We start from the raw sequence: 25847 nt of genomic DNA, 5'->3' as shown, positions 1-25847 counted from the left end.
AACTATATATATATATATATATACCCTTTAATACACTCTGATCAGACACATTACACAAACTTCCATCAAGTTATAGTTGTACATCAAACAGTTTTTTACCCTCTCAGCTTCTTAACACAAACTTTGTGTTATATTAACTTGCGCTGATTTGCATCAGTGTGAGAATAGTTCAGGTAATAGTCCAATGAATTTGCAGCTAGTAAGAGGTCTTCCTGCCTCCTGCACACTCTGCAACACATCACGTAAAACAAGCAGGGTATTTGGAAAAGTAAGAATGAAGCTGTTGTGGACTCCTGCTGTCTGCCACATGTAAGAAAAGGACTAGTTGGACAATGTCCCAGCTTGAGTCACCTGACATTTTCCTGAATTGAAGTGTAAAAACAGTATTTGTGTTCAGCAAGAATTTGTATATGAGAAGAAGACATTTTTCATGATGATCATATCTTGCTCTTGACCATGGACATTGAAGAAAGGAAGTCGGGGGGGTTGCTGCATGAATATCATCATTTCAGCAATGCAGGTGCTGAAAAATGTGACAGCCTGCTTGCATTTATGAGGTTATTCAAATTATTTACAGATCAATTCCCAGCGCCATGAAGGGTGCCTTTTCACTGCTGCTCAAATTGATTTGTCACACGTAAGCAAGTTTAGGAAAGTCAACCCGCTGTGTGGGGCTGATAAAATGAAGAATCTGCATTTGAGCTTAGCACTGATTTGTCTTCCAAGGAGACTGTGAGAGTGTTGTTTGGGTGTCATGATACCATTCTTCTGGGAGGCCAGCGTCTCCCTGAGCCTGACTGCTTGACTGACTGGTGCCTCCTACACATGGTGGGTTAGGTAGGAAGGGGGGAACAGAGAGGGGAGAGCCAAGCGATTCACTTCACACAATTAGCCCTTCAGCATGCAAATCCCACAGTACGCGCCTGCAAGTTGGTGTAATGGGAGACATTAAGGGAGCTTGAATGACATGAAGAACACCAGACTTCATAATCCAGAGATGTGTGCTTCAGAAAATGCAAGACATAAAACATGCATTCCATTTTGCATATATATTGTTACTAGGCTGTTTAAATACAAAAAAAAAAAAAAAAATGTGTGCAGAAATTCATTCATTTATTCATTCACTTAACCTAGTTCAGGGTTGCAGGAACCTATCCCAGTTGTCATAGAGTGAGCGGCTGGGTAGGTCACCAGGCTATACCCATTCACCAAGGTGTTCATATAGAAAGTATAAACAAAGAGAACAGTTAGCTTACCTCGGTTTAAAGATATAAAAATGCCCATGTCTGCTCATGTCCTCATGGGGGCACAAAAGGGTGTTATACACTCCACATGTACTAACCCACAGGGGGCCCATATTTTGGAAGAAAGTCCACATAAGTGCCCCAAAGGCAAAACTATTGTTGAAGTTTGAAAGACTTGACCTCCTTTTCATGCATCTGCACACTGTTATACACAAAGTATTGATACACAACATTTAACATTTAATGCGTCTGTTTGCCGCTCCAGTAACACTAGTTTTTGGATGTTTTTTGGCCACTCTTGGTCCTAGGCTTTTCTAGAGACATGCACTAATGCTACCTATACACTTCTCTTTGCCAATTAAGACAATTTAAAAAAGCTGATTAAAACCCTTGTTACTCATATATGTGGCAGAGAATCTGGATTCTCCATTTACCCAAGGAAACAAGGTTGGTCCAGGTATGAAATATAATTCATTTGCACGTTTTAAAAGGGCCAAAGGGGATTTCCTATTTTCACTGTCCTACTTATGCTCAAGAAAATGGCAAATAGCATTAATTTGTCAAATGCCAGGACTGTCTAAACAATGTTATAACAGTGATTTGTGGTGTGGGCTGCATTTTTCCTCAGAATGGAGAATAATGTGTACCCCGTAGGAATAAGGGATCCAACCATCCATACTATATTGCTGCACATCCTTTGACTTTGTTTATCTGTAGCATCAGCAGTAATTTACTAGTCCTGCACGTAATGAATGTGTATTTGGAAAGGTTATAGCTTAATACCATTTCCATACAGACTGTAAATAAACAAAGAAGTGGCCTGACCCTCTGCTAGATGGAGGTGCCATTCAATAAAGTTATTGCTGGAAGTGACAAACATCGTTCTGCCTGTTGAATTTGCTTTTGCTAAAGGAGAAGTCTCTCTGGGGTAACGGCTTGCACAGTATGAGTTCAAGTGTAAGTTTTGGCCAGGAAAGCCAGCCACGGAGCCTTACTTTTAAAGAAAATTTAACAACTTCAACAAGTGCTAATCTACCCCCCAGTCAGGACACCTTAAAACAGCCTGCTGGTTGCTGGCTGCTCTGACTGGTGAAGTCACAATTTCAACCCTGTTTCCTCACTTTACTGTGATCCTCAGCTCTGATCCCCTCAGAGTCTTACAAGCCTTTGGGCTTTTTAGCCTGTAAGAGCCAAGATAGAGCCATGCAGTTATTCCAGAACTTGCCAACGGGACTGGAAATCCATATCACATTTTACTACCCCTACTGAATCACAGCAGTGTAGTGCTATCTAATGAGCTAATCACTCAGGGCTGACATATCAGGCTGTTTCCAGTACATGCTGGCTACAAGATAGATAACCCAGGAAGAAACAAACCTATATTAAAAAGTGACAACTTGTTTTGCATTTAACTTTGACAGCTAAATCAACCAAGAACAATAGGAGAATGAATAACCTGTCATATGAAAGGTGACAAAAGCTCACATCTTCTATCTGCTTCTCATTTTCCCAAAATATCTGTCACATTTTTAAACCGGAGGTTTAGGTCTTCATCAGTTTATCACATTAACCTAATACCTAACATTGGCCATATGTTATCAGAATATGTCATTTGTATAATTTCTGTGTCTGTGACAAAAAAAATAATCATTCTAACGGATATGCATCAAAAACTATTTGCATTTTCTCCAAAAAAGTATTCTTTTGTCCTCCAAAACATTGAGTTAGTGTCATCCACACGTTAAACTCCTATAACTTATCCCTGACCACATTTTCACAATGTTATAGTTTCTGAAATGGTTGTGAACACTACTGTGCACTTGGGCCAGTGCAGCAATGTGATTGGCTAATATGTTTCCCATGTTAACATTTGATTGGCACTTTAAAGGCCAGGGTGGGATAACTGCCAGATTTTATGTGTCAGAATTTTCCGGGATTTTTATAGTCAAAATTCTTTGAGTTTCATGTCACCTTCTTGGCTCTAGAATGCAGCTTGTTTAACATGATAGGTAGCCAGTTCTGGTGTTAGATGGTTATTGTCCAGCTCTACCCTCCTTTCTAAATATGACCATGTCCTGTTTCAAAAACATAAGGTGATGACAGTCAAAAAGCTTCACTTAAGCCTTTGAAACAGTAACTGTAGGTCCACTGTTTTAAAAAAATATATATATTGTTTCTAAATAAACAATCCAAAATTTTGATAGAATTTCTATGACGCTGCAATTGTACAGGGACTGAATGGCTCATAACAACAAGCCAGACACCCCATACCCCCGCAGAACCCCCCGAAAGGATACCCCAAGGGATGCAATCGAATGCCTTCTATAGGTCCAAAAAGCACATGTGGACTGGATGGGCAAACTCCTATGTACACTCAGATATCATTGAGAGGATAAAGAGCTGATCCAGGGTTCTGCGACCAGGATGAAAACTGCATTGTTTCTCTTGAATATGAGGTTCAACTAACTGAAAAACTCTCTTTTTCAGTATCCTGGCATAGACCTTCCCGGGGCGGCTGAGGAGTATGATTCCCCCTAGAGTTGGAGCACACCCTCCGGTGCCCCTCCTTAAAGATAGGAATCTCCACCCCAGTCTGCCAATCCAGAGGCATCGCCATGCGACATTGTAGAGTCGTATCACCTAAGTGAGCCCTACAACATCCAGAGCCTCAGGGTGAATCTCATCCACCCCTGGAGCCATGCCACCAAGGAGTTGTTTAACTACCTCAGTGACCTCACCCCTAGTGATGGACAAGTCATCCCCTCATCCCCAGACTCTGCTTCCTCTACAGAAGGTGTGTCAGTGGGATTAAGTAGGTCCTTGAAAGTATTCCTTCCACCACCCCACCCGACTATATTCTCAGCTGATGTCAACAGTGCTCCACAAACATGATCCTTTGGGACTCAGTGTCCTCAGCCTCCTTCAGAATGCTGTCGAAGTTCTGCCAGAGGTGGGAGTTGAAGATCTCGTTGACTGGGGCCTCTGCCAGGGGTTCCCAGCGCACCCTCACTATACGTTTAGATGCACCAGGTCTGTCCAGCATCCTCCCCCCACCACCTGATCCAACTGATCACCAGGTGGTGATCAGTTGACAGCTCAGCTCCTCTCTTCACCCACGTACCCAGAACATACAGCTGCAGATCTTATGATACGATTACAAAATTGATCGACCTGCAACCTAGAGTGTCCTGGTGCCACGTGCACTTATGGACACCCTTATGTTCAGTTAGTTCAATTCTATCCAATTCAATTTGTATTGCACCCAATCACAACAAACAGTCACCCCAAGGTGCTTTGTATTGTAGGTAAAGATCCTACAATAATACACAGAAAACCCAACAGTCAAAACAACCTCCTATGAGCAAACATTTGGCGACAGTGGGAATTAAAAACTCCCTTTTAACAAGAAGAAACCTCCGGCAGAACAAGGCTCAGGGAGGGGCAGTCATCTGCCGTGACCGGTTGGGGCACGAGAGAGAGACAGGGCAAAAGACATATTATGGAAGAGAGCCAGAGATTAATAATAACTAATGATTAAATGCAGAGTGAAGCAAAAACAGAGTAAAAAGAAGTCAATTAAAAGAAACAGTGCATTATGGGAACCCCCAGCAGCCTAGGCCTATAGCAGCATAACTAAGAGGTGATTCAGGGTCACCTGATCCAGCCCTAACTATAAGCTTTAGCAAAAAGGAAAGTTTTAAGCCTAATCTTAAAAATAGAGAGGGTGTCTGTCTCCCGAATCCAAATTGGGAGCTGGTTCCACAGAAGAGGGTCGTGAAAGCTGAAGGCTCTGCCTCCCATTCTACTCTTAAGTATCCTAGGGACCACAAGTAAGCCAGCAGGCTGAGAGCAAAGTGCTCTATTGGGGTGATATGGTACTATGAAGTCTTTAAGATAAGATGGGGCCTGATTATTCAAGACCTTGTATGTGAGGAGAAGGATTTTAAATTCTATTCTAGATTTAACAGGGAGCCAATGAAGAGAAGCCAGTATAGGAGAAATATGCTCTCTCTTTCTAGTCCCTGTCAAGAGAGAGCATATTTCTCCCATATTGGCTTCCCTTCATCTCGAACATGACAAACTCTGGTTTGCTACTTGAGTTTAGATTAGGCAGGCCCTTCTTCCCAATCGTGCCCATCCAGGTTTCACTGTTGTTGCCCACGTGATCATTGAATTCTCCCAGTAGGACAATGGAGTCACCAGATGGCGCACCCTCGAGCACCCCTCCCAGTGACTCCAATAAGGCTGGGTATTCTGAAATGAACATGAGCACAAATGACAGTCAGGACCCATTCTCTGGCTCGATGGCACAGGGAAACAACCCTCTCGTCCAACTGTAAAAACTCCAATGTACAGGGGGCAAGTCAAGGGGATACAAGGATATCCACCCCAGCCCACTGCCTCTCACGAAAGGCAGTACCCACCCCAGCCCAAGAGGCTGGACTCTGAACAGAGTCCAGCCTCTTGCCATGAGACTGATTCCAGAGCTCAGGTTTGCATTAGGGTGAGCTGACTATATCTAGCCAGTATCTCTGAACCTCATGCGCTAGCTCAGGTTCCTTTCCCACCAGAGAGGTGGGAATAGCCAGGGATAGTCTGTCTGTCTGTTTGTTTAACAACATTACAGCAAAAGTACCAGTCCAATTCACCCAAATTTGCACAAAAGATGGTCAGTGACCCCTAGATCACCTGATTACATCTTTGCCATAATTGGATCAAGGTCAGAGGTCAGGTTTTCTGAAAATATTATGAACATGGTAACTCAAGAAAAATACCTAGGATGTTCAAATTCACACCATAGATGCATCTACTGAAAATCTTGGACAAGTTCGAATCTCAGCAACCTTGACTTCAAGGTATAGGTCAAAGGAAAATTGTGAGCATGGGCAATAGTTACCTTGGTTTATTCAGTGTTTGGAGAGTGACATGTTTGTGGAACCGACATTAAAATCAGCTAAATGTCTGGCACAGGCAGGGTTTGTTGTGCCCGGCACCACCTGTTATTGATATATTAACTTTTCCACTTCACATTTTTGGCAATATCTCAGGTTCTTCTGAATTTCCAATATTTCCAATCAGGCTGTTGTACAGTTTAAATTCTTAACATCCATCAGACTGCCAGTTACCTAGTTAGGGTTAGGTTCACATCAACCACTTTATATGAAATTTCCTTTGATATGCCATTTCCAAATGGAAATCTTCTAACAGAAGGCCAAATGCATGTAAGAGACTTGATTTTAAAGGTAAAATCTTCTAGTTTCTGAAACCATGCTGGTTTAGTATGCAGCCAAAATGCAACATTAAACTTACAGCTAAGTGGTTTTCTAGTAATATGGTACATGTTGAGGTTAGAAATGCCCATAAAATAGGATGCTACTGAACTTTTATGGAGGAAGTACAGAATAAAAGCGTATATGTATTTTTGTTGCAAAGGCAGAATGCAAGAAATCTTTTTCAAGATGAAAAGCAACTGAAGATAATAAAAAGAGAACTACATATTCATGGCTATTTGAAAAAAGACTGAAGACACACTGAAATTTCTGTCACCCAGGACTTACAGAATTCTATAGTAGAATTCTATGGTAGAATTGTGTGACAAATTGAGGCCATAAATAAAGAGGTTTTGGTTTCAATGGTAAGGTTGATGATTTTTTAAAAATACACAATTAGAGGATCCTGTTATAAAATAAGCAATACTTCATGTATCCCAGGTTTGTATAAAAAACAAATGTCCTGCAGCAGAGATTTAAAAAACTGAAAGCTGAAAATATCCTGTATTAAAAGCATTGCAGCGAGTCTAAGGAAAAGAATGATCAGCCAGTTGGCATTATAAATGTGTAGACTCACTTGTGACGACATTCTTGGAGGCAGGCGGTCCACGCTTGTTGTTCTTCACCACCTCCAGTTTGACCTCGTACTCCTGGCCTGGACCCAGGCCCGACTGCTCAAAGGTGGTCTCTGGTCGGCCTAGGGAGTTCAGAATCTCACCGTCTTCCTCTTTCTGCCAGCACCAAAAAAAAAAAAAAGCACTAGTCATTAACCGCTACAAAGACTAGTCCTGGGATCATGTGTGAAGCAAAAGAGGGGGGAAAAAAAAAACCCAGCCAAATCATACATAAAGGCATTGTGGGTGGCGATTGAATTTAAGAGTTGACAGGGCATTGGGTTTAATACTGTTGAACAAATCCGAGTAGCACTGTTTGGAAAGGTTTCTATAAACACTCTATAAAATAAATAAAATAAAATGAAGTGTTAAACAGAAACATTCACTCTGTGCTTTATGGTCACTGGAGCTGTCAGGACTTGCTAAGAATTTTAACTGCTATGTTTTTGTCTTCTGGCTTTTCCAGAAAATTCTAAACCTGATCTTCATGTATGCACATTAGGCTATTACTGATTGACATCCATGAGAGAAAAGTGTAAATAATGGCTTAACTACTTCATGGAACACATTAGGTCAGGTAGCAGAACTAACCGTGTTTCTGAAGATGAGGTTCCACCCATCAAAGGCAATGTCCAACGGATCCCACTGCACCTCCACTGAAGTATCCCGCACTGACTTAAACTTGAGACCTTCAGGCTCAGGAAGATCTATTAAGGAAAAGATGGAAACACTGACAATTTTTCCACCTACATTTATACTATAAATTGCATTTTAGACTCTAACACTTACGTGTCGCCACCCTAGCACTGACAGGAACACTCCTCTTATTGCTGAGCACAGCATACACACTGATCAGGTATTCCACTCCAGGTTCAAGCTCCCTAATAGTGGCCATCTTCTGGTCCCCAGGCACCCTCATGTCCAACTCCAGACCTCCATGGGCCGTGGGCACATAGGTGATCAGGTATTCTGTCACACGCATTTCATTTTCCCAGGATAGGTCTACTGTCTCTGGGTTGATCTCCACTACTGTTAGGTCCTTGGGTGGTGACACTGCAGAGAAACATTGAACATCACTAATCTGCATCAATGCTGCTTGTACTCTTTTTCCTCCTCTTTCCTCCTCATTCTTTATCCAAACTGAATGTTTGGATTATGCATAACAACCATTTTCTTAGAAAATATAAGATCTTACTTTTCAGACTAGGTCTTGCGCATTTCACCCTCACAGTTCTTGTAAGTTTTTCCTTTTTTATCATCAGTGACGACTCCAACCCTAGCCTTACTCTAACTCTATGTTTTGGAGACAAGCAAAAAGGACTGCTTTGGAGAAAAATAGTTTTTGATTGATGTCAGTCAGAAAAAAACATTTCTTTTCCACCCAGTTGGTGATTTAGACCTCAGAGGATTAAGCCAACCCTGACCCCACCCCTAAGATCTCCGTTTCCCTTCACTTTCATTTTCATTCTCTAAAAGAAAGCTGGTGTCTACACCAGAAAACTTAGTTGTCTTAGCGACAACCTGTCTGTGAGTATGGTTTGGTTTTAGCCATGTGGGTTGTATAAAGGCAAATTTAAGAAAATAATGTTACATTTTAGATGAAATTCCATTTGGCTCTATCAAAGATGAAAATATGATACAAAATCCTAGCTGGATCATCAATGTCTAAGTGAATGTTAAAAGGTTAAACTGAGTACTGAGTACAAGATTCAGAGCCAAACATCACTGAAGTTTAAACTAAAATAGAATTTAGAGTTATGGTGGTATTTCAGTAACAATGACATATAATTTTTATAAGGTCAAAATAAACAACAAAATAAGAATTCTGAAATACAGTAACTCTCCTTGTCCACATTGGCAAGCCAGAAGGCATTTAAAACAAAATTTAAACATCCTGAAAACATTTTAACCCTGTGAGGTCTAAGCCATCATCAGTGATGACCCTACCCTAAACCTATATTTTGTAGAAAGCCAAAATAGACCACTTTGGAAAAAATATAAACTGTTTTTCAAGTGTGTCAGCTACAATGATTATGTTTTTTCTTAATTTCCTGATTACCAGGACTTGGGAGAAGAATTTCATAACAAAAATTAGATATTCTGATTGCCAACAGCTGGACTTCAGATTAGGGTTAGGGTTCGTGGTCATCACTGATGACAACTTAGACCTCAGAGGGTTTAATCCTTTTGAAACAAGAAAATCTAACTGCAAGTGTAGAAAGTAATTTTCACTTGGTAAGATTTATTAAAAGAAGTGAGGGCGCCAAGTAAAAACAAGCCAAATCACCGAAAATCTGATTTCAGTTATTTTATCCTGCTATTCACAAAATATACCCGCATAAAGTATTAACCATAACAGCAATGTACCAATATATAGTTGGAAGATATGTGCTTAAAAAAATTGGCATGTTGCCTTCAGTCACAGCTGAACAATTTTGGTACGGGTGACAGCTTTAAAAATGAACTGCTTAAAACAAAAGTATAAACTTAAAATGATTTAATTTAGATACATATGAATTTATACTGTCATATAAATCAAATGGCTTAAAGCTTAACTTTTCACTTGCATTTGGCCAAATATATGATTAAACAAAATTTTTAAAATGCTCATTTAAGCCCTTTGCTTAAAGTCAAACTCTTGCATAGTCACCATTAGATAATCCAATCTACATAAACAGTGATTAATGGCATATAGGGACAGTGCATATTTCAGGATTTTGACCACACCAGAAGGGACACCGCTCTTCACCTTGTTTTCTGTGACAGTGCCTTCCTTTAATTAAATAAAAGACAGGTGACTAAAAGCTTAAGTAAAGAGTCCAAATACTTGTTTTACAACTCTGAAAAATAGTTATTCAACAAAAAATGATTTTTTCAGGCTCCTGTGCAGTCACTATTCATATGCCATCTGTAAGAGAGCACAGTGCTTTACATAAGTGCTCCAAACATGTTTGCCTGTTTGGAGCACTCGCATGGAAAAGCTATTACCAGAGAAACTGCAATACCACAATTCTTGAGACTCAATAATAAAAGTTACATCTTCTAGTTTTTGAAAAACTGCCTATTAAGCATTAGGCTACAACAAAATCCAACGCCAACCCAAAGCCTTGCAGTGATCTGTGAATTTTAACAGATTAGAGTGTAGTTAAACCACAGCCTAACCCTAAACACTTCAAGAGCAAGGTGGTGGATGTTTTAAGGGAAAAAGGTTTAAGTTTAGGTATTGATTTTTATTAGGAAAGCTGTCTTACCCTCTGAGCAGTCCTCTCCAATGAATCCTTCATCACACACACACTCTCCATTCTCACAGCGTCCCTGGTTATGGCAGTCTCCTGGGCAGGTTAATATGGAGCAGTCCGGACCAGTGAATCCCTCATAACACACACAGCTGCCATCTACGCAGTAGCCTCTGTCTAGGCAGTTCTTGGGACACGTCTTCTCACTGCAGTCCTCACCAGTGAAACCCTTATGGCAAACACACTGTCCGTTTACACAGTGACCACGATCCAAGCAGTTATTGGGGCAGGTCAGCTCACCACACTCTTTCCCCGTAAAGCCACTGAAACACACACACTTGCCGTCCACACACTCTCCACGTCCCATGCAATCTTTGGGACAGGTCTTGATGCTACAGTCCTCTCCAGCGTAGCCTTTCTCGCATACACACTGCCCGTTAACACAGTGGCCCCGGTCGTGACAATTGTTGGGGCAGGACAGTTCACTGCAATCTTCACCTTGATATCCTAGGTCACATACACATTCTCCATTAATGCACTGGCCCCTGTTGCTGCAGTTGTCAGGACACGAGAGGACGGAGCAATCTTCACCCTCAAATCCCGGATCACAGATGCACTTCCCGTTGAAGCAGTGGCCTTTCTCATTGCAGTCTTTGGGGCAGGTGAGCTTGGAGCAGTCCTCTCCAGTGTAGCCAGTTTGACACAAACACTGACCATTCACACACATCCCACGGTCGTTACAGTTGCTGGGACAAGTGAGCTCACTGCAGTCATCTCCAGAGTAGCCCTCTTCACAATAGCAAGTACCATTGATGCAGCGTCCTCTGTCGTAACAGTCGTTTGGACAGATGAGTTCGGAGCAGTCGAAACCCGTCCATGGATGGTCGCACACGCATTCATCATCCACACAGCGTCCGCGGCCCAGGCAGTTGTTGAGACAGTTGGTCTGAGAACAGTCTTCACCGATAAAGCCGTCTTCGCAGAGGCAGGACCCATCAACACAGTGACCATAGTCACCACAGTCCAGCAGGCAGAGCTCAATACCGCAGTCATCCCCACCAAAGCCCTCAAAGCATTCACATTTGCCATCTACACAGCGGCCTTGGTCCTGGCAGTCGCCCGGACACTCGAGTTCAGTGCAGTTCGGGCCCTTCCATCCAGGCTCACAAACACAGCTACAGGTATCAGTACTCCAGTTCCCACGCCCATTACAGTAGGGCTTTGAGGACACTTCACCTGAGGAATGGCAAAAAAGAGAAGGACTTCTGTTTTTTGAACTATTCCAACTGTACACTGCTGAGTTAGTCTTACAATCATCTTATTTTTGCAAAAGTATAAAAATGAAGAGAAGCCTGTGAGTTAGTTAAACATGTGAACTCTAAGTAATTCAAGCTTCTACCACAGGAAACATGCCCGAAACACTGATGTTATCTTCTGAACAAGAAAGAGTGATCAGATTATTGAAATGAAGAAATTAAAAGCATATTTTTTTTACACCAAAACTATCTGATTGATAACTAATTTTGTTACTAATTGGTTATGAAGAGACAGCCACACAACATACAACCAAGACACCAAACTGGAATTATGACTAAGTCAGTGCTGCTGCTGCCCTGCATTGCCATCTCCTTCTTTAATCCCTCAACCACCCCAAATACATGTTATATTGGTGGGGGGAGCAATGATCTCAAAGTGTATAGACACCAAACTTTAATTATAATCTTCTGCTCCAATTATTCATCTCAAACATAAGTTCTCTGACTTAATCTGAATTTTTACTAAATTATTAGCTTCAGGTCCCCACTGGGTTCAGTCCACACTGTGTGAGGTATTAAACTTGTGGACTGAATGTACTTGAATGACATTTAAGTTCTTTGTGTTTTTCATGTTTTTTTGAAAATAAGTGCATGTCATGCAAGTCATTATTGGCTTCAAAAATGCAGTGCATTTTATGGTCTTTAGAAGGTTACCTCTTATCTTATTTCAAATCAATATTTATAACCTTTCCCCTATAAAGCATCGATTTGCTGAAAGCACTCTAGAAACAGTTTTCACTTGAGTCATCTATGTCCATATATACGCAGCTATTTTTTTTAAAAACTGTGTCTTTCCACTTTGGTAGTGATGTCAGAAGCCTACCAAAGGAACAGGTGCAAATATAACCGTAGCCATATAGAAATTTTAGCCAGTCAGTAGCCTGCAAACGATAACACAGTGCTCCGTCTAACACGAGATAAAGGACATAAAGATGCACACCTTTGATGTTCCTTTTCCTCATCCAGATAGAAACAGTATTTCTAAAACTCTTCATCCTGGGAGGAGTTTTTCAAAAGGTTTGTTTTCAGTGACCTAAAATTCCCTTTTACATGAGGATGAAAGGCCACAATGCACAGAAAAGGCTATGTTTATCAAAATACCCCTATGCGTGTGGACAGGGCCTATACATACAGTAAACTCACTGCCATTGTAACACTTCTAATTACAGTATAGTGCACATACAGTAAGAGGCATTCACCTACCTGTAACTTGAGCTCCACAGCAGCCTGCTCCACTACTGCACTGCTCCCTCAGACTAGACAGCTCTGACTCCAGCATCTCCAGCCTGCTCAGAATAGCTTTGATGTCTGGCAGCTGGTTGTCACAGCCACATGCCTGCTTGGGGATATTGATGCGGTGGGTGAAAACGATCTGATTGTCACCATCCATGGTGTGCTCCATGTGCTCGGCATTCTGCATCTCCATCGGGGTGCTCTTGTGCTTGAGCTCGGTGCCTCCTGGTGAGTCAAGGTCCACGGCACAGAGTGACGTGGAGGGGACGTTGATGTTGTAGACATGATTGAACACTACCGGCTGGTCAGGGTGGGGCAGGGTGAGGTTCTCCTGGGTTTTCTTTGGCATCAGGGCCTCTCTGCGGTGGCGGATGACCTTCCTGACAAGACCAGCAGTTGTGAGCTGGAGGATGAGGGCCACAGTTAAGCAGCCCAAAAGGAAACTTCTCATTCCCATGATGACACCCTATTACTGCAGCTTATGAGTCTAGTCAGTATTCCTGTCCTGATTCCTAGAATAAAAAGTAAATACAAACAGAGGGAAATATTGAGGACAACTGATTACTTTATTATGTTATTACTTAGCTGTGGCTCATATTTTTGTCACACTGTTTTTCGAAATGTGGGAAATACACATGAAAAACACAATTCACAAATATTTATTATTCTTTCTCTTGCCATCCCTGAGAGAATCAACTGTCTGTGCTGCTCTTTTCTCTCTTCTCTTCATCCTAAGCCCACAAAATGTTCACAGCAGATCTTTACTTCTCTCTGAGCCTGGTTCTCCTGAAGGACTCTTCCTCTTAAGTAGGACTTCTTTGTCCCCACAGTCACCAAATCCTTGGTCACAAGAAACATCCTTGGGGGTTTCCTTTCCAATACTGTAGAATAGTTAGCTTACAATATAAAACAACATGAAATGATTGTAGTTCAATTCAATTCAGTTCAATTTCATATATGAAATCCCAACTGTCACCTCAAAGCACTTTATAGCGTAAGGTAAAGACCCTACAATATTAGAGAGAAAACCCCAACAATCAGACAACCCCTATGAGCAAGCACCTGGTGACAGCGAGAAGAAAAACTCCCTTTTAACATGAAGAAACCTCCAGAAGAACCAGGCTCACAGAGGGGTAGCCATCTGCCACAACCAGTTTGGGGTGAGGGGAAAGAAAAGAGGGCACAAGGAGCTGGGACAAAAGAGCATAGGCACAAAAACCATATTGAACCATTTGAACCTTATAATTAATGCTGATTTCAATATAATTCAAATCCACATAAGGGACTTTGACAGAAATATGATAATAATATTTATCTTTTTCTGCCTTGCCCTTAACAAATGCCCATCTCTAATCTTGTTGCTACCTTTGACCCATTTTAGCCCTTCTTCTCTCAGTGGAGGAGACACAGCCAGCTGTTGTCATCAGGGCAGGATCAAGAGTGGCAATTAGAGCAAGGCCGGTGTGTGACCTTGGGGATCTATGTGAAGCATTCGTTGAGACAGGCTGTCACGACACAAACAGCCCTAGTAACACCTGCACGGTGTAGAGCCGCTTCTCTTCCCCTCAGCCCAGACCACAAACCAAACTGACAGATTAATACCAGTGTATAGCTAAACCATCTGTGGGCTTCCCATAAAAGCACAGAGGGTCTGGACTAACTTCCCTTCTACGCCCCTACTACACCTACAAACCAGCAGGTCAGCATTCCCAGAGAGCTCCCCCTTGGAAGCCAAGTGGTTTTCTTTTAGTTCTGTAACATGATTCTTTGAAAAGGTCTGCTGGAAAATGTGCTGAGTTCGTGGGATCGAAGCAAACCCTACAAAATGCTGTTTTGTGCTCTGATCTTACATTGAATTTAAATAGAGAGATTTGTTATATGTATGCCTTTGCTAGCAAGTTTATTAAATCAAACAAGATAAGGTGTCGTGTTCCCAGTTCCCAGCCTGTTAACATCTATCAGGTCATCAACAACATGTCTACAGTGAGGTTTGGGGTTTTGTTTTGGCCACGTGCGAGGCACATTTTCGGAAACACATATCAAATCAAATCTCATACAATCATTTTGACAGTTTTTCCGGTAAAAGTTTTCATATTTGAATAGTTGAATTGTTGAATACTATAAAAAAGACGTGAAACCCTACCCCTAAATCTAGATGGGCTGCCAATTATCTGGTGGATCTAAAGAGGTTAAAGCATTTTTTTCTCTTGTTTTTTTTTTAACATGCAAAACTGTGATGAGAGACATTAAGTAAAAATTCGTGGCCTGTCAGCACTGGAACCAAGAGGAGAGCAAAACTACAAATATAGATTCCATGCACAGCCACAGACTTGCTATTTTTTGAAGTGTCTGGCTTAGGTTGAGTTTATATAATTGTACTTTTTCTCCACCTTGTCAGAGATGCTGACACTGATTATTTCCTACCTCTAATAAAACCGATGTGTGCCTTGGCTGCTTTAAAGGTTAATGGAAGCAGTTAGCAATGAACATGAAAATGTCTAGCTAAGCAGACATGAAAATGTATGATCACAGTGGAATATGTATGAAGGGGTTTAATTTTCCTTCCTCTACATATGACTTAGTTGCAATGATGTGGGATTCAAGAACATCTTGAGTGGCCATTTTCACATCCACAGGGTGACAGTCAGCAGGTAACATTCCACTTGTTCTCTTCATCTCGGCCTGACGCGTGATTAGGCAAGCTGACAGATGAGCTCAGCTTGGAAGGATCCCACAGCTTCACCCCCTACTCAGCCACAACATTACAGGGCCCATGATTAGACAGACAGGGATGAACGCCTCCGTGATGGGTAGACTGTAAAAGTGCTAATGTAGCTTGCTTGTTGATGGGAGCTCTGAGGATCTGGGCCCTTAGGGGTCTGAAAGCTCCCCCCACCATCCTCCTGTCACCGCACACACACACTAATACAGTCACACTGCTGTGCCCAAGCATCACAAACTAGGGATTAAATCAACAAAATAGCCAGAAAATTGCTTTGAGTTGCTGCTAAGGTTTTAGTTCTGGGCGGATGGTTGGCTTTCTCACTTTGAAGGCTGGCTGCTCTCCACATGGACCTCTAAGAGAAACCAACCCCAAGAGACCAAAGCGGGCTTTGTACGAGCTCTGTGGCTCTGGCAAAACTTGCCTTTAATCAGAAATAGATGAAGAGAAGAAACTTCCACAGAGTCCTAGAAATATTTTGATTTGATCTTTCTCTTCTTAGCTGCCATAAACTGGTCTTTGATATGAAGCAGAACAATCAGAATGAGGGAATATGAGTGTGACCCTGAGAAACACAAAGCTGATCCCTCTGTTTGGACTTCCTTCATGGGCACCCTGTGGTCCTGGCACTATGCTAATGCAGCTGGTTGTTGGCACTGTAGACATGGACTTGATACAATCTGACTGCTGCTGCTTTGTTATTCCCTCACTTGGTTTTGCTGTATAGTTAGCTTCTCAAACAGCAACAAAGCTTGTTGCCTGCCTTGTGGTTCAATGTGAGGAGAAATTCACCCTGGGAAACCTGCTGGCACACAAGCATTTGGTGCAACTGATCTAAATCGCCCTGTTGTGAATAAGTGCTACGGAAACACTTGAAGTTTCATACCTCACACAGTGGAGAACTCTAAATGCTTTAGTTGGGGGATTTGGTCTGTTGTGTCAGGGATGGTAAATTAATTTTATGGTATTGTCTTTGTATTAAAGTACACCAATCAAATACCCTTCAGTACACCCATTTATTAAACCTGCACAAGCACATTCTTTTTGTAAAAAATGTAACTGTTTTTAATGGATTGCAGTTAGAATTATATTTTTGACTACTAAGAAAAAACTAAACAAAAACAACTGTCTGATAGCAAAGGGCTCATGACTTATACATTACAAGTTTAACAAAATGGTTTAATTATTTACACTTTATTGTCATCTAAAAATTATCTGCTGACACACCACAACTTCATTTCACAAATTCATTTGATCACAACCTGATGAGAGCAAGTAGTCTGGTCACCTCATTCACAATCTAGGAGGCTTGCTGAACACAATAATAGCCAATGAATAGCTAGTGAATGTATATTTATGAGTAAAACTTTTCTTTCTACTAAATAAGCTCAAAAATGACTTAAAGTACCTTCAATAATGTTTAACCTTGATCATTAGATATTGTTAAATTTTGACTGTTTTCTAAGTGTTTTCCTTTTATTTAGACAAGTTGATTAGTCAGATTTTTTCTGCTGTTTAAATGATGAGGAAATTAGCTACCAAAAATATTCCTAGTTGGAAATCTTTCATTTTTTTTTTTTTTTTTTTAGAAAATCTTTCCTAAAATATTCCACCAACACCAATTCCAACAACCATCCTAATCAATTTCCTTTCATCTGAGGGTGAGAGTTTGGGTCTTCTTCCAGACCTTGGCAAAGTGATGACACATCTATACAACTTGTTAGTAGGTTAGTACAGTTACATACAATTGCTTGAAATGATGATCCTAGAATCTGCAGTTGTTAAAAAATGGCTCTAATAGACTTTCACAACTTGTACAAATCTACAGTTCTCCATCGTAGACCCTGTTTGAGTTTCTTGGACTTTCCCATTGTTCTGAGTATTGGTCAATCCAATGAGAGCGGTCAGAAAAATCCCTTTTATTCTGGCAAAGAGAAACTACCAGTACATCATGTTCAGTAACCAGAACTTAATGGGTTTTGACCTTGTCAAGTTAAAAGACATAGTAGAACTTTCTACACCACTTATTACAATCATTGTACAATCATTCCACCCTGGAAAAAGAATACTTCAAACAAATAATTAAAAGCCCCAAATTACCATAACATTCATGCCCATGATAAATGTAAGTAAACTACTAACCACAACTGTATTTGTGAAGTCTGTACAATTTCCCCTGAAACAATTTGCAGCCCAGGATTGCAATGGCCTGTCACTTTGGTCTGTGAAGCATGTGTGGATCTGCTGACCTTACTACCTGCTGGAATCTGTATCAGTCAGAAAAGGCAGAAACTGGAAGACTTTCCAAGGGAGCAGACAGAGTAGAGGTCCATCTTGAGCCATTTAGTTGTGTTCTGATGGCCTTGCCTGGCCACAGGCAATGCCACACTTGAACCAAATCCTGCACTCAACAACATCTCACCTTCTCAGTTATCTTTCACCTAGTCTTATATAATGAAACAAGCCAAAACTGATTACTTCATGGTCCTGTCTTTGAACAACACATCTCCCCAGGCATTCTTTACTCTGCCATCAGGCTTTTATGCAGTTCAGCGAAACAGCAATTGCCTCGTCGATCATAAAAAGGCAGAAAGAGAAAGATGGTGTGTGTCCTTCAGAGCATGAGATGATAAAATCTGAAAAATCTTTTCTGAGAAGAAGCAACAACCGTATCATCGATCGGTCATTGAGCAGTCGAGCGGGAGGCCTCTTCCTGGAAATTCATTTTTGGGTTTGACGATTATAATTTATACCTGTAGTGCTGTCCTCAGCACTTTGGTATCTCTCTCTCTGGCTATGAGTGGAGAAACAAGAGTCATATATTGGAAATTTCTTCCACTTTGAAGGTAAGTTGATGAATATGTTCATATATTTATCAGCAGTTTAATTCCACTTGGATTTGTGGCTCCTTGGGATGCGAAATTGCCCTTTAAATATAGGTAAGTTAAAGAAAAAAGCTCCTTTTTTTTAATGATTCCCATCATGGCATCAAGTATCCGTGACTGAGGCCCATTCCTGGTCATTTTCCCTTATTATAGTGTGACAGTATCTCAAGGTGAAAAGAGCCCCAGACAATAAGGCCTCATTCAGTTCTAATACTAGCGACCCAGATCTGGATTCTGTACCAAAGAAGGCAAGCTGAGTTTTTGTCACCCGTGACCTACAAAACTAGGCAAGCTTGATAAATTCTTCAGAAATGAAAAGAAAGCATGTGCATCCTATCAGACCTATTTAACATACAGTCCAGGGACTTGATTTGTAGTTGTAGTCATTGAATATTTACAGCTTTTACACATCAAATGGGGCACACTGCTTCATTATTCAGTTTGTTTGTTGTTGAGATATCAGACGGATGCTGCATTGTCTACTCACGCTGCTGCAGTTATCTACCAATAGCTAGTGACTGTGCCACCATGTTGTTCTGCCACACACTGCAAAGAGCGATAATGCTTGCCTTTCTTTTGTGCCAAAACAAATTGCATTTCTCCTACAGATGACTACTGCTGAATGCTTGCAGAGAGTAACAGTTGATTTATCTTTGACCTGCCAAATGGTAGAGGTCTCAGCAAAGGTGGACTCCAGTGGCGATTACATGTCAACATTAGGCCCTGACTGTGTTTAAAAGTTCTACCTTCTACATATGAAGTGTGCAGGATGAGGTCAGAAAGTCTGCTCATCAATCTTTAAACCAATGAAAGTAAAACTTCTGTCTAAAAGAGGAAGTGAACACTGGGAGGAAATGCAAAAACTGGTAATATCATTAACCAGCCAGGAGTGGTTCCGCTGAAATAGCTCTGTCCAAATGGAAACAAGATCAACCACTTTAATGCAAGGGTCTTTGTGTGCCATGTCAGGGTGGGTGTTTTGAGTTGCTTCAGGGGAATTTGTGTTGACTTGACTGCCCTGGTTTCACTTTTTCACTCATCTTGATCCTCCTGGTCCCTCTTTGTGTAAAATAAATGTATTATCTTGATATGCACAAGACTTATGGTTCTAGACCTGGCAGTAAAAAAAAGAAGAAATATCTACAGACATGCTGGAAAACACAGTGTGAGTTTGTGATGCTACATCTGGTTAAAGGCATAATGTTTTTTACATTACACTAAAGGGAAAATAAGAAATTAAAGAGACACTTCTGAGAACTGGCAATTTTAGGCTCTTTGTCTGTGTAGATTCTCAGTCATCCAGGTCATAGTAGTCTCTGGAGCTTGAAAAAGGCGACTGGACTTCTTTTTGTTTCTTGAAGACGTTTCACCTCTCATCCGAAAGGCTTCTTCAGTTCTCAACCAAATGGTGGAGAGACCCAGGTATTTAAACCCCTGTGGGCGTAGTCCCCTGGAGGTGGTTATGACCCTCTATTGATCATGTGCGTGAACACATGTGCCCAGGTGTGAAGGGGGCGTGGGTCATATTTAATCAGTGGTTTCAGTTGAAACCAATTTAGGACTCCGCTCCATTGTTTCCTGTGGCCTATTGAGGTCAATGGAACAAAGGTGTGAATGGGGGTTGAGACGTCTGGGAAGGGAGCTCAGGACAGCACTGTAAGCGGGGGAAAGTTGGTGACGTAATCCACCTCCTCTGTTCAATGATGGTTGTTCACAGTGGACATAGATGGCTTCTTTCACTCCTCTTTCAAACCATCTGTTTTCTGTCCAAAATGTGAACATTGGCATCCTCAAAAGAGTGCCCTTTTTCCTTCAGATGCAGATGTACTGCTGAATCTTGTCCTGTCGAGGTGGCTCTTCTATGTTGTGCCATTCGTTTGTGAAGAGGCTGTTTGGTTTCACCAATGTAGAGGTCCGAGCACTCTTCACTGCACTGAACAGCATACACTACATCGCTGATCTTGTGTTTGGCGGGTTTGTCCTTGGGATGAACCAGTTTTTGTCTTAGGGTGTGACTTGGTTTGAAGTATACTGAGATGTCATGCTTGGAGAAAATTCTTCTGAGTTTCTCTGACAAGCCTGACACATATGGGATGACAATGTTGTTCCTCTTGTCCTTCCCATTCTCTGTAGTTTGTGTTTGGCCTTCATTCCTGTGCATCTTAGCTGATTTGATGAAGGCCCAGTTGGGGTAACCGCATGTTTTGAGGGCTTTCTTAATGTGTGTGTGTTCCTTATGCTTCCCTTCTGCCTTAGAGGGAACACTTTCCGCACGGTGTTGTAGGGTCCTGATCACCCCAAGTTTGTGTTCCAGAGGGTGGTGGGAGTCAAAGAGGAGATACTGGTCTGTGTGTGTGGGCTTCCGGTAAACTTCAATGTTGAGGCTTCCATCTTCCCCATTCACACCTTTGTTCCATTGACCTCAATAGGCCACAGGAAACAATGGAGCGGAGTCCTAAATTGGTTTCAACTGAAACCACTGATTAAATATGACCCACGCCCCCTTCACACCTGGGCACATGTGTTCACGCACATGATCAATAGAGGGTCATAACCACCTCCAGGGGACTACGCCCACAGGGGTTTAAATACCTGGGTCTCTCCACCATTTGGTTGAGAACTGAAGAAGCCTTTCGGATGAGAGGTGAAACGTCTTCAAGAAACAAAAAGAAGTCCAGTCGCCTTTTTCAAGCTCCAGAGACTTTAGGCTCTTTGGTTGTCCTGGATCGTACAGATTTTTTTTTACTGACACACATTATTAGTATTAAAAACATGCTTTATTTAGATTATAGCCACTAAAGAAAAAATGCCATTGGTGGGTGGTCACACTCATAAAAATGACCTGATTTTCCTTTTAAGGCTTGAATGAACAGTTGTGATCAGAAGTTTACAATTTTCTCTGACAGCTCTCGCTGGATTGACCAATACTCAGAACAACGGGAAAGTCCAAGAAACTCAGACAGGATCTACAATGGAGAACTGAAGATTTATACAAGTTGGGACAATCTGTTGGAGCCATTTCTAAACAACTGCAGAGTCCAGGATCATTGTACATAACTTCAAGTCATCTGGACCTAAACTGTCACCCTCAGATGACAGAAAATTGGTTAGGATGTTCAGAAACAACTCATGAGCCATTAAGGCGCAAGCCTGCTGAAGAAATGGAAAATGTTTGTAAAAATCTTAAAACACTCATTCCAATCACTTAAGTCAAAACAAACCTCTCAGAGCGTTCTCGATACTTTCATAAACTCTTAACATCCAGCACGTCACCTTGATGGTTAGGATTAAGGTTGGGTTGGGATTGAGCTGCTTCCTCCAAGAGTAAATCAATCTTCATAGCCTGTCATGTTAAAATGCTCAATTTCTGTGACAGAATTAGCATATTTACAGCCTGGTGTTTTATTAAAGTTTAAAATTAGATCTGTGGCTGCTTTGATTGACAAGTGTGGCTGCTAGCTGACTGCTAGGCTCCGACTGGCTAATTTGAGACACTGAACTAGACATTCTTGATTGCGTTTGTGCTATTAAGGGCATTTTGGATGGATTTAGCACTCCACCCTCTGGTCTACATATAGTCACTGCTGCCTCCAGAAGCTACAGACATAAAGCTGTAAAGCACAAAATTGAGGCCTCAAAATGGGGAGCTTGGAAATGAACATGGTTTTGTCCATCTTTTGTCCATCTTTTATGATCTAAGGCAGAATAGTCATAACATTAGCTACATCAGGGGGCTTTTGCACTGTAAAACCATCACAGCTTGATGAGTGATGTCTAGCCATGCAGGAACTGCAGATCCCTTCATTTTTTATGGAGAATCGTAGCATCTTTGTGTACATTATTTTGATCATCTGGCAGATTCCCACTGGCATGAATGCAACTAACAGACATCTTTTCTAACCCATTTATTGCCGAACTGATTTGTTATTAATTTTTTTACATGCAGTTAATGAGTTTGGGATTTTTTTTTTTTCATTCACGTTTTGAACAAAAATTTCTTGCTCCAGCTCCACAAATGTGAAAAGCTGAAATGTTCTTTTCTTTTCATCACAGTAAAATTAATATCTTTGGTTTTGGACTATTAGTTGGACCAAATAAGTAGACTGGTCCAGCGAACAGTTCGGTTTTTATTTAGTCTTATTTTTCTTAAAAAATAGTGAAAGGATTAAATGGTAATGGCATATACTGGAACACCTTGGAAGGTTTCTCCACTTATTTGAATAAAATGACTTGCAAATAGCTTTACTACCTACTCACTTTAATGCTCCAGTAAAATGAGATTATTTTGATCTGATTGGAGTTTAAGGTATCCAGGCTTTACAGTCTATAAATTCAATCCTTGCCCAGTTCTTTCCATTTGAAAACCGAAATCTTTCTATTCCTTCTTACACCAAACAAATCAAGCTAAAGACACTAATGTGAAATCAATTAAGTACAGTGTCCAAACTTTTGACTGGTACTGTATATCATTATTTTCATTGAAAATAAAAACAACAATTTGACTTTCAAAAGTGGAATGAAATGGGGAATAGTCTGTTTTGCTAGATGAAAAGAAGACCAGTTTCATCAAATCAAGATTGCGCTCACTAACTCTCCACTGTGACCCCATTGGATCTGATGACACAGATAGCAGGGGAGTGGTGGGGGTTAGTGTGTTTGTGGCTGATAAGGTGGACAAGGGAGGCTGTATCTGTGATACCGGCAGAAACACTTATCTCGATACTGGAGAGAATGCACTGTGCCCTATCTTACAAGAAGTGATTTGGAGCCAGAGCTGACATGTCAGACTGAAACTGCCCCCAAAAAGTCTATTTCTTACTCCAAAACCAATTTCCCACTTTGACACAAAGATATGGAGAAAAAGATTATTGACACACGAGACTGAGTATGTAGTACGGCAGACATTAAAATCTTGGTGCAGTTTTTGTAGCACTGTGATCTGAGTCACGGCTCACTCTGATGCCCATTAATATTCTTTATGACTCCTCCCCTGCGGTGTATCGGTCTTACACTGCTGTTCTCACTGGGTCCAGATGGAGAGGTTGGATGATGGTCATTGTTCATGAGCTTTTTAACATGCTGGTTACTGGTGACCGACTGTTTATTAGTCTGACCCCTAACTGGTGTGGAGACTTGGCAGCTTCATATGAGTAGCCTTTATAGCATGTCCACCTGCTGTTTTCTCCAGACACTTGTATTCATGCAGCCCTCCATTCTACCAACTTCCTCTCCTGTGCTACAATTACTATAATAATCTAACTTTAACTGGAGCTGCTTGAGTTGTAATACTACACAGAGGTATTGATGTCAACTTAAATGACTTGTCTAAGCTTACCATGTAACTAACACCTTCCTCTGTCAGGTAATCAGCTGCAAGGTGAGAGCATATTGTTCTTACAATCTGGTGTATTTTGCATGATTGTCAGTTCTTCGTATTTTTGAACATGCAGTGTGAGGGTCAGGAATTAGTGTCTAATTAAGATAGGGTCAATATTTTTCAAGTGTTTTCTAGCAATGTACCAATATATTGGCTGAATATCGGTATCAGCTGATATTGCTGCTGCTGACTGATATTGGCATGTCAGCAGATAAGATGAGATTTATCAGTGTCAGTTCCCTGGTAAAACTTTGTCAAATTTTAGATAGATTGGATACATGTGCAAAAACTGGGTGATGAAGAACTGAATAACTTTAAAACAGATCAGTTTTTATTTTATTTTTAAGATGTCATTGTTTCTCTGGGATAAAAGGGGAAATAAAACACATTAAAACAAAAGGAAAAAAGGAAATAGAAACACTGGCAGTGGCTGCTGGACAAAGTTTTTAGTGCATCCCTAATTTGTTTCCAATTCTTTTAATTCATTCAATAACAAAACCTTTACCAGTTATTGATGCTACATCTGTTTATTAAAAAAAGATTCATATACTGATTTCTTAGCTAAGAAGTATATGATCTTTCTTTGGAATCAGGGGACACTTATTTACATTTTAGTTTACAGTAATTGTGAGTAAGGATGGTATGCGTTTTTATGTAATCAAGACTGTGAAACTTATAACACGGCCAACTATTTTTTCCATATGACCAGGACTGGACCATGGGCCACTTTTTGCTTACAACTGAGGTGACAGCTATCAGTCATAAAACTGAGAAATGTGAAAATTCACTCCACAATACACAACAGATGTGGCGATCCACATCTGTTCTTGTGCTAATGGAAACCGTTTAAACTCAGAGAATACAAATCGTGTCATGTGGAATATCTTAAATATCTAAGATGCAGAGTGACTGGAATGGTAAATGTAGGCATTTCTGAGCAAATATGCCAAAGGGTTTTCAGGGCCTTTCAAAGACTGCATGTTTTAGCACTTTACACTGCTTTACACTGGAGGTTTATTTGCTATTTCTATTCAAACCGGATGGAAAAGATTTTTTCCCCCCTCTCCAGTAGCAATGGAAGCAAGCATGTTGGCTGTGATACACGGACATCTGTTTTTCCTTGTCTGTGATGAAAGCCTGAAGCGTGTTGCGTGTCCAAATTGGGAGTGCCTTCCATTCAGACACTTGTATGAGCTTAATGACCCCGGTGCCCGGGGTCGGCTCTTCATCGGCTTCCCCGTGTTTTTTACTATTTTCCCAAATTTAAATTGTCTGCCCCTCTCAAAAGGGCCCCCGTTTTGTTTCAAGAACATTATGGCTGATGCATTCCAATGTTTGAGGTCACTGGTGGAGGCAAAGTGTCAGAGCGAAGTGTCTACCACATGTGTTCATCTATTGGCTGCATCCAGTGAAGGGCCAGGCAATACAAAGGCATCCCGGATCCCACAGTTCCAAGACTTCCACTCCTTTCCCGTTACCCATTAGCATCAGAGGAACAAGTATGTAGGATGGTTTAAACACTGGATTTCTTTGACAGGGTGTCTTTGTCTTTGGTGATGACTAATCTGACTAAGCTTAAGTGGGAAACAGAAAACACTGTGATGAACTTTGTGCAGAACTGCTGTAAATTCCAAGGCTTAAAATTACTTTAAAAATAAATAAATGTAAAACCAGAGAAAAAAGAAGCCACTTGGATGAATGGAAACATCAAGCATCTTGTAATTAAGAAAACTGGGTCTTTTCTAAATGATTTCCTTTTGACAATGTCCTCAATTCAGAAGTGAACTATATATCATAATATGATATGACAGCTAACTGAAGTGAGACTTTGATAAATTTAATGTTAAGAAGGTGGAATACTAACAGCAGATACATTAGCATCTGAATTGGACACTTCAATGTAGTGCACTGTGTAGTACATGAATTTTAATAGGATAGTGTTGTCTCAAA

General features: G+C 41.0%; 1 protein-coding gene across 3 annotated transcripts in view; it reads right to left on the bottom strand.

Annotated features, from left to right (window-relative positions):
• tncb (tenascin Cb) overlaps positions 1–25847 on the bottom strand; it is a 68095-nt gene that overhangs the window by 38384 nt on the left and 3864 nt on the right. For all 3 annotated transcript variants that reach the window (XM_030723802.1, XM_030723804.1, XM_030723803.1), the window contains exons 2-6: positions 12884–13425; positions 10380–11600; positions 7918–8181; positions 7720–7835; positions 7092–7245 (exon numbers count right to left, since the gene is read on the bottom strand). In XM_030723802.1, coding sequence (XP_030579662.1) covers positions 7092–7245; positions 7720–7835; positions 7918–8181; positions 10380–11600; positions 12884–13370 — 2242 coding nt within the window. In that variant the 5' untranslated portion in view covers positions 13371–13425. The remainder of the gene's footprint in view (positions 1–7091; positions 7246–7719; positions 7836–7917; positions 8182–10379; positions 11601–12883; positions 13426–25847) is intronic.

Source organism: Archocentrus centrarchus, unplaced genomic scaffold, assembly GCF_007364275.1.
Source record: "Archocentrus centrarchus isolate MPI-CPG fArcCen1 unplaced genomic scaffold, fArcCen1 scaffold_27_ctg1, whole genome shotgun sequence".
NCBI lineage: Eukaryota > Metazoa > Chordata > Actinopteri > Cichliformes > Cichlidae > Archocentrus > Archocentrus centrarchus.
Note: the sequence above shows the minus strand (reverse complement) of the source record. Positions and strands in the feature narration are given on the sequence as shown.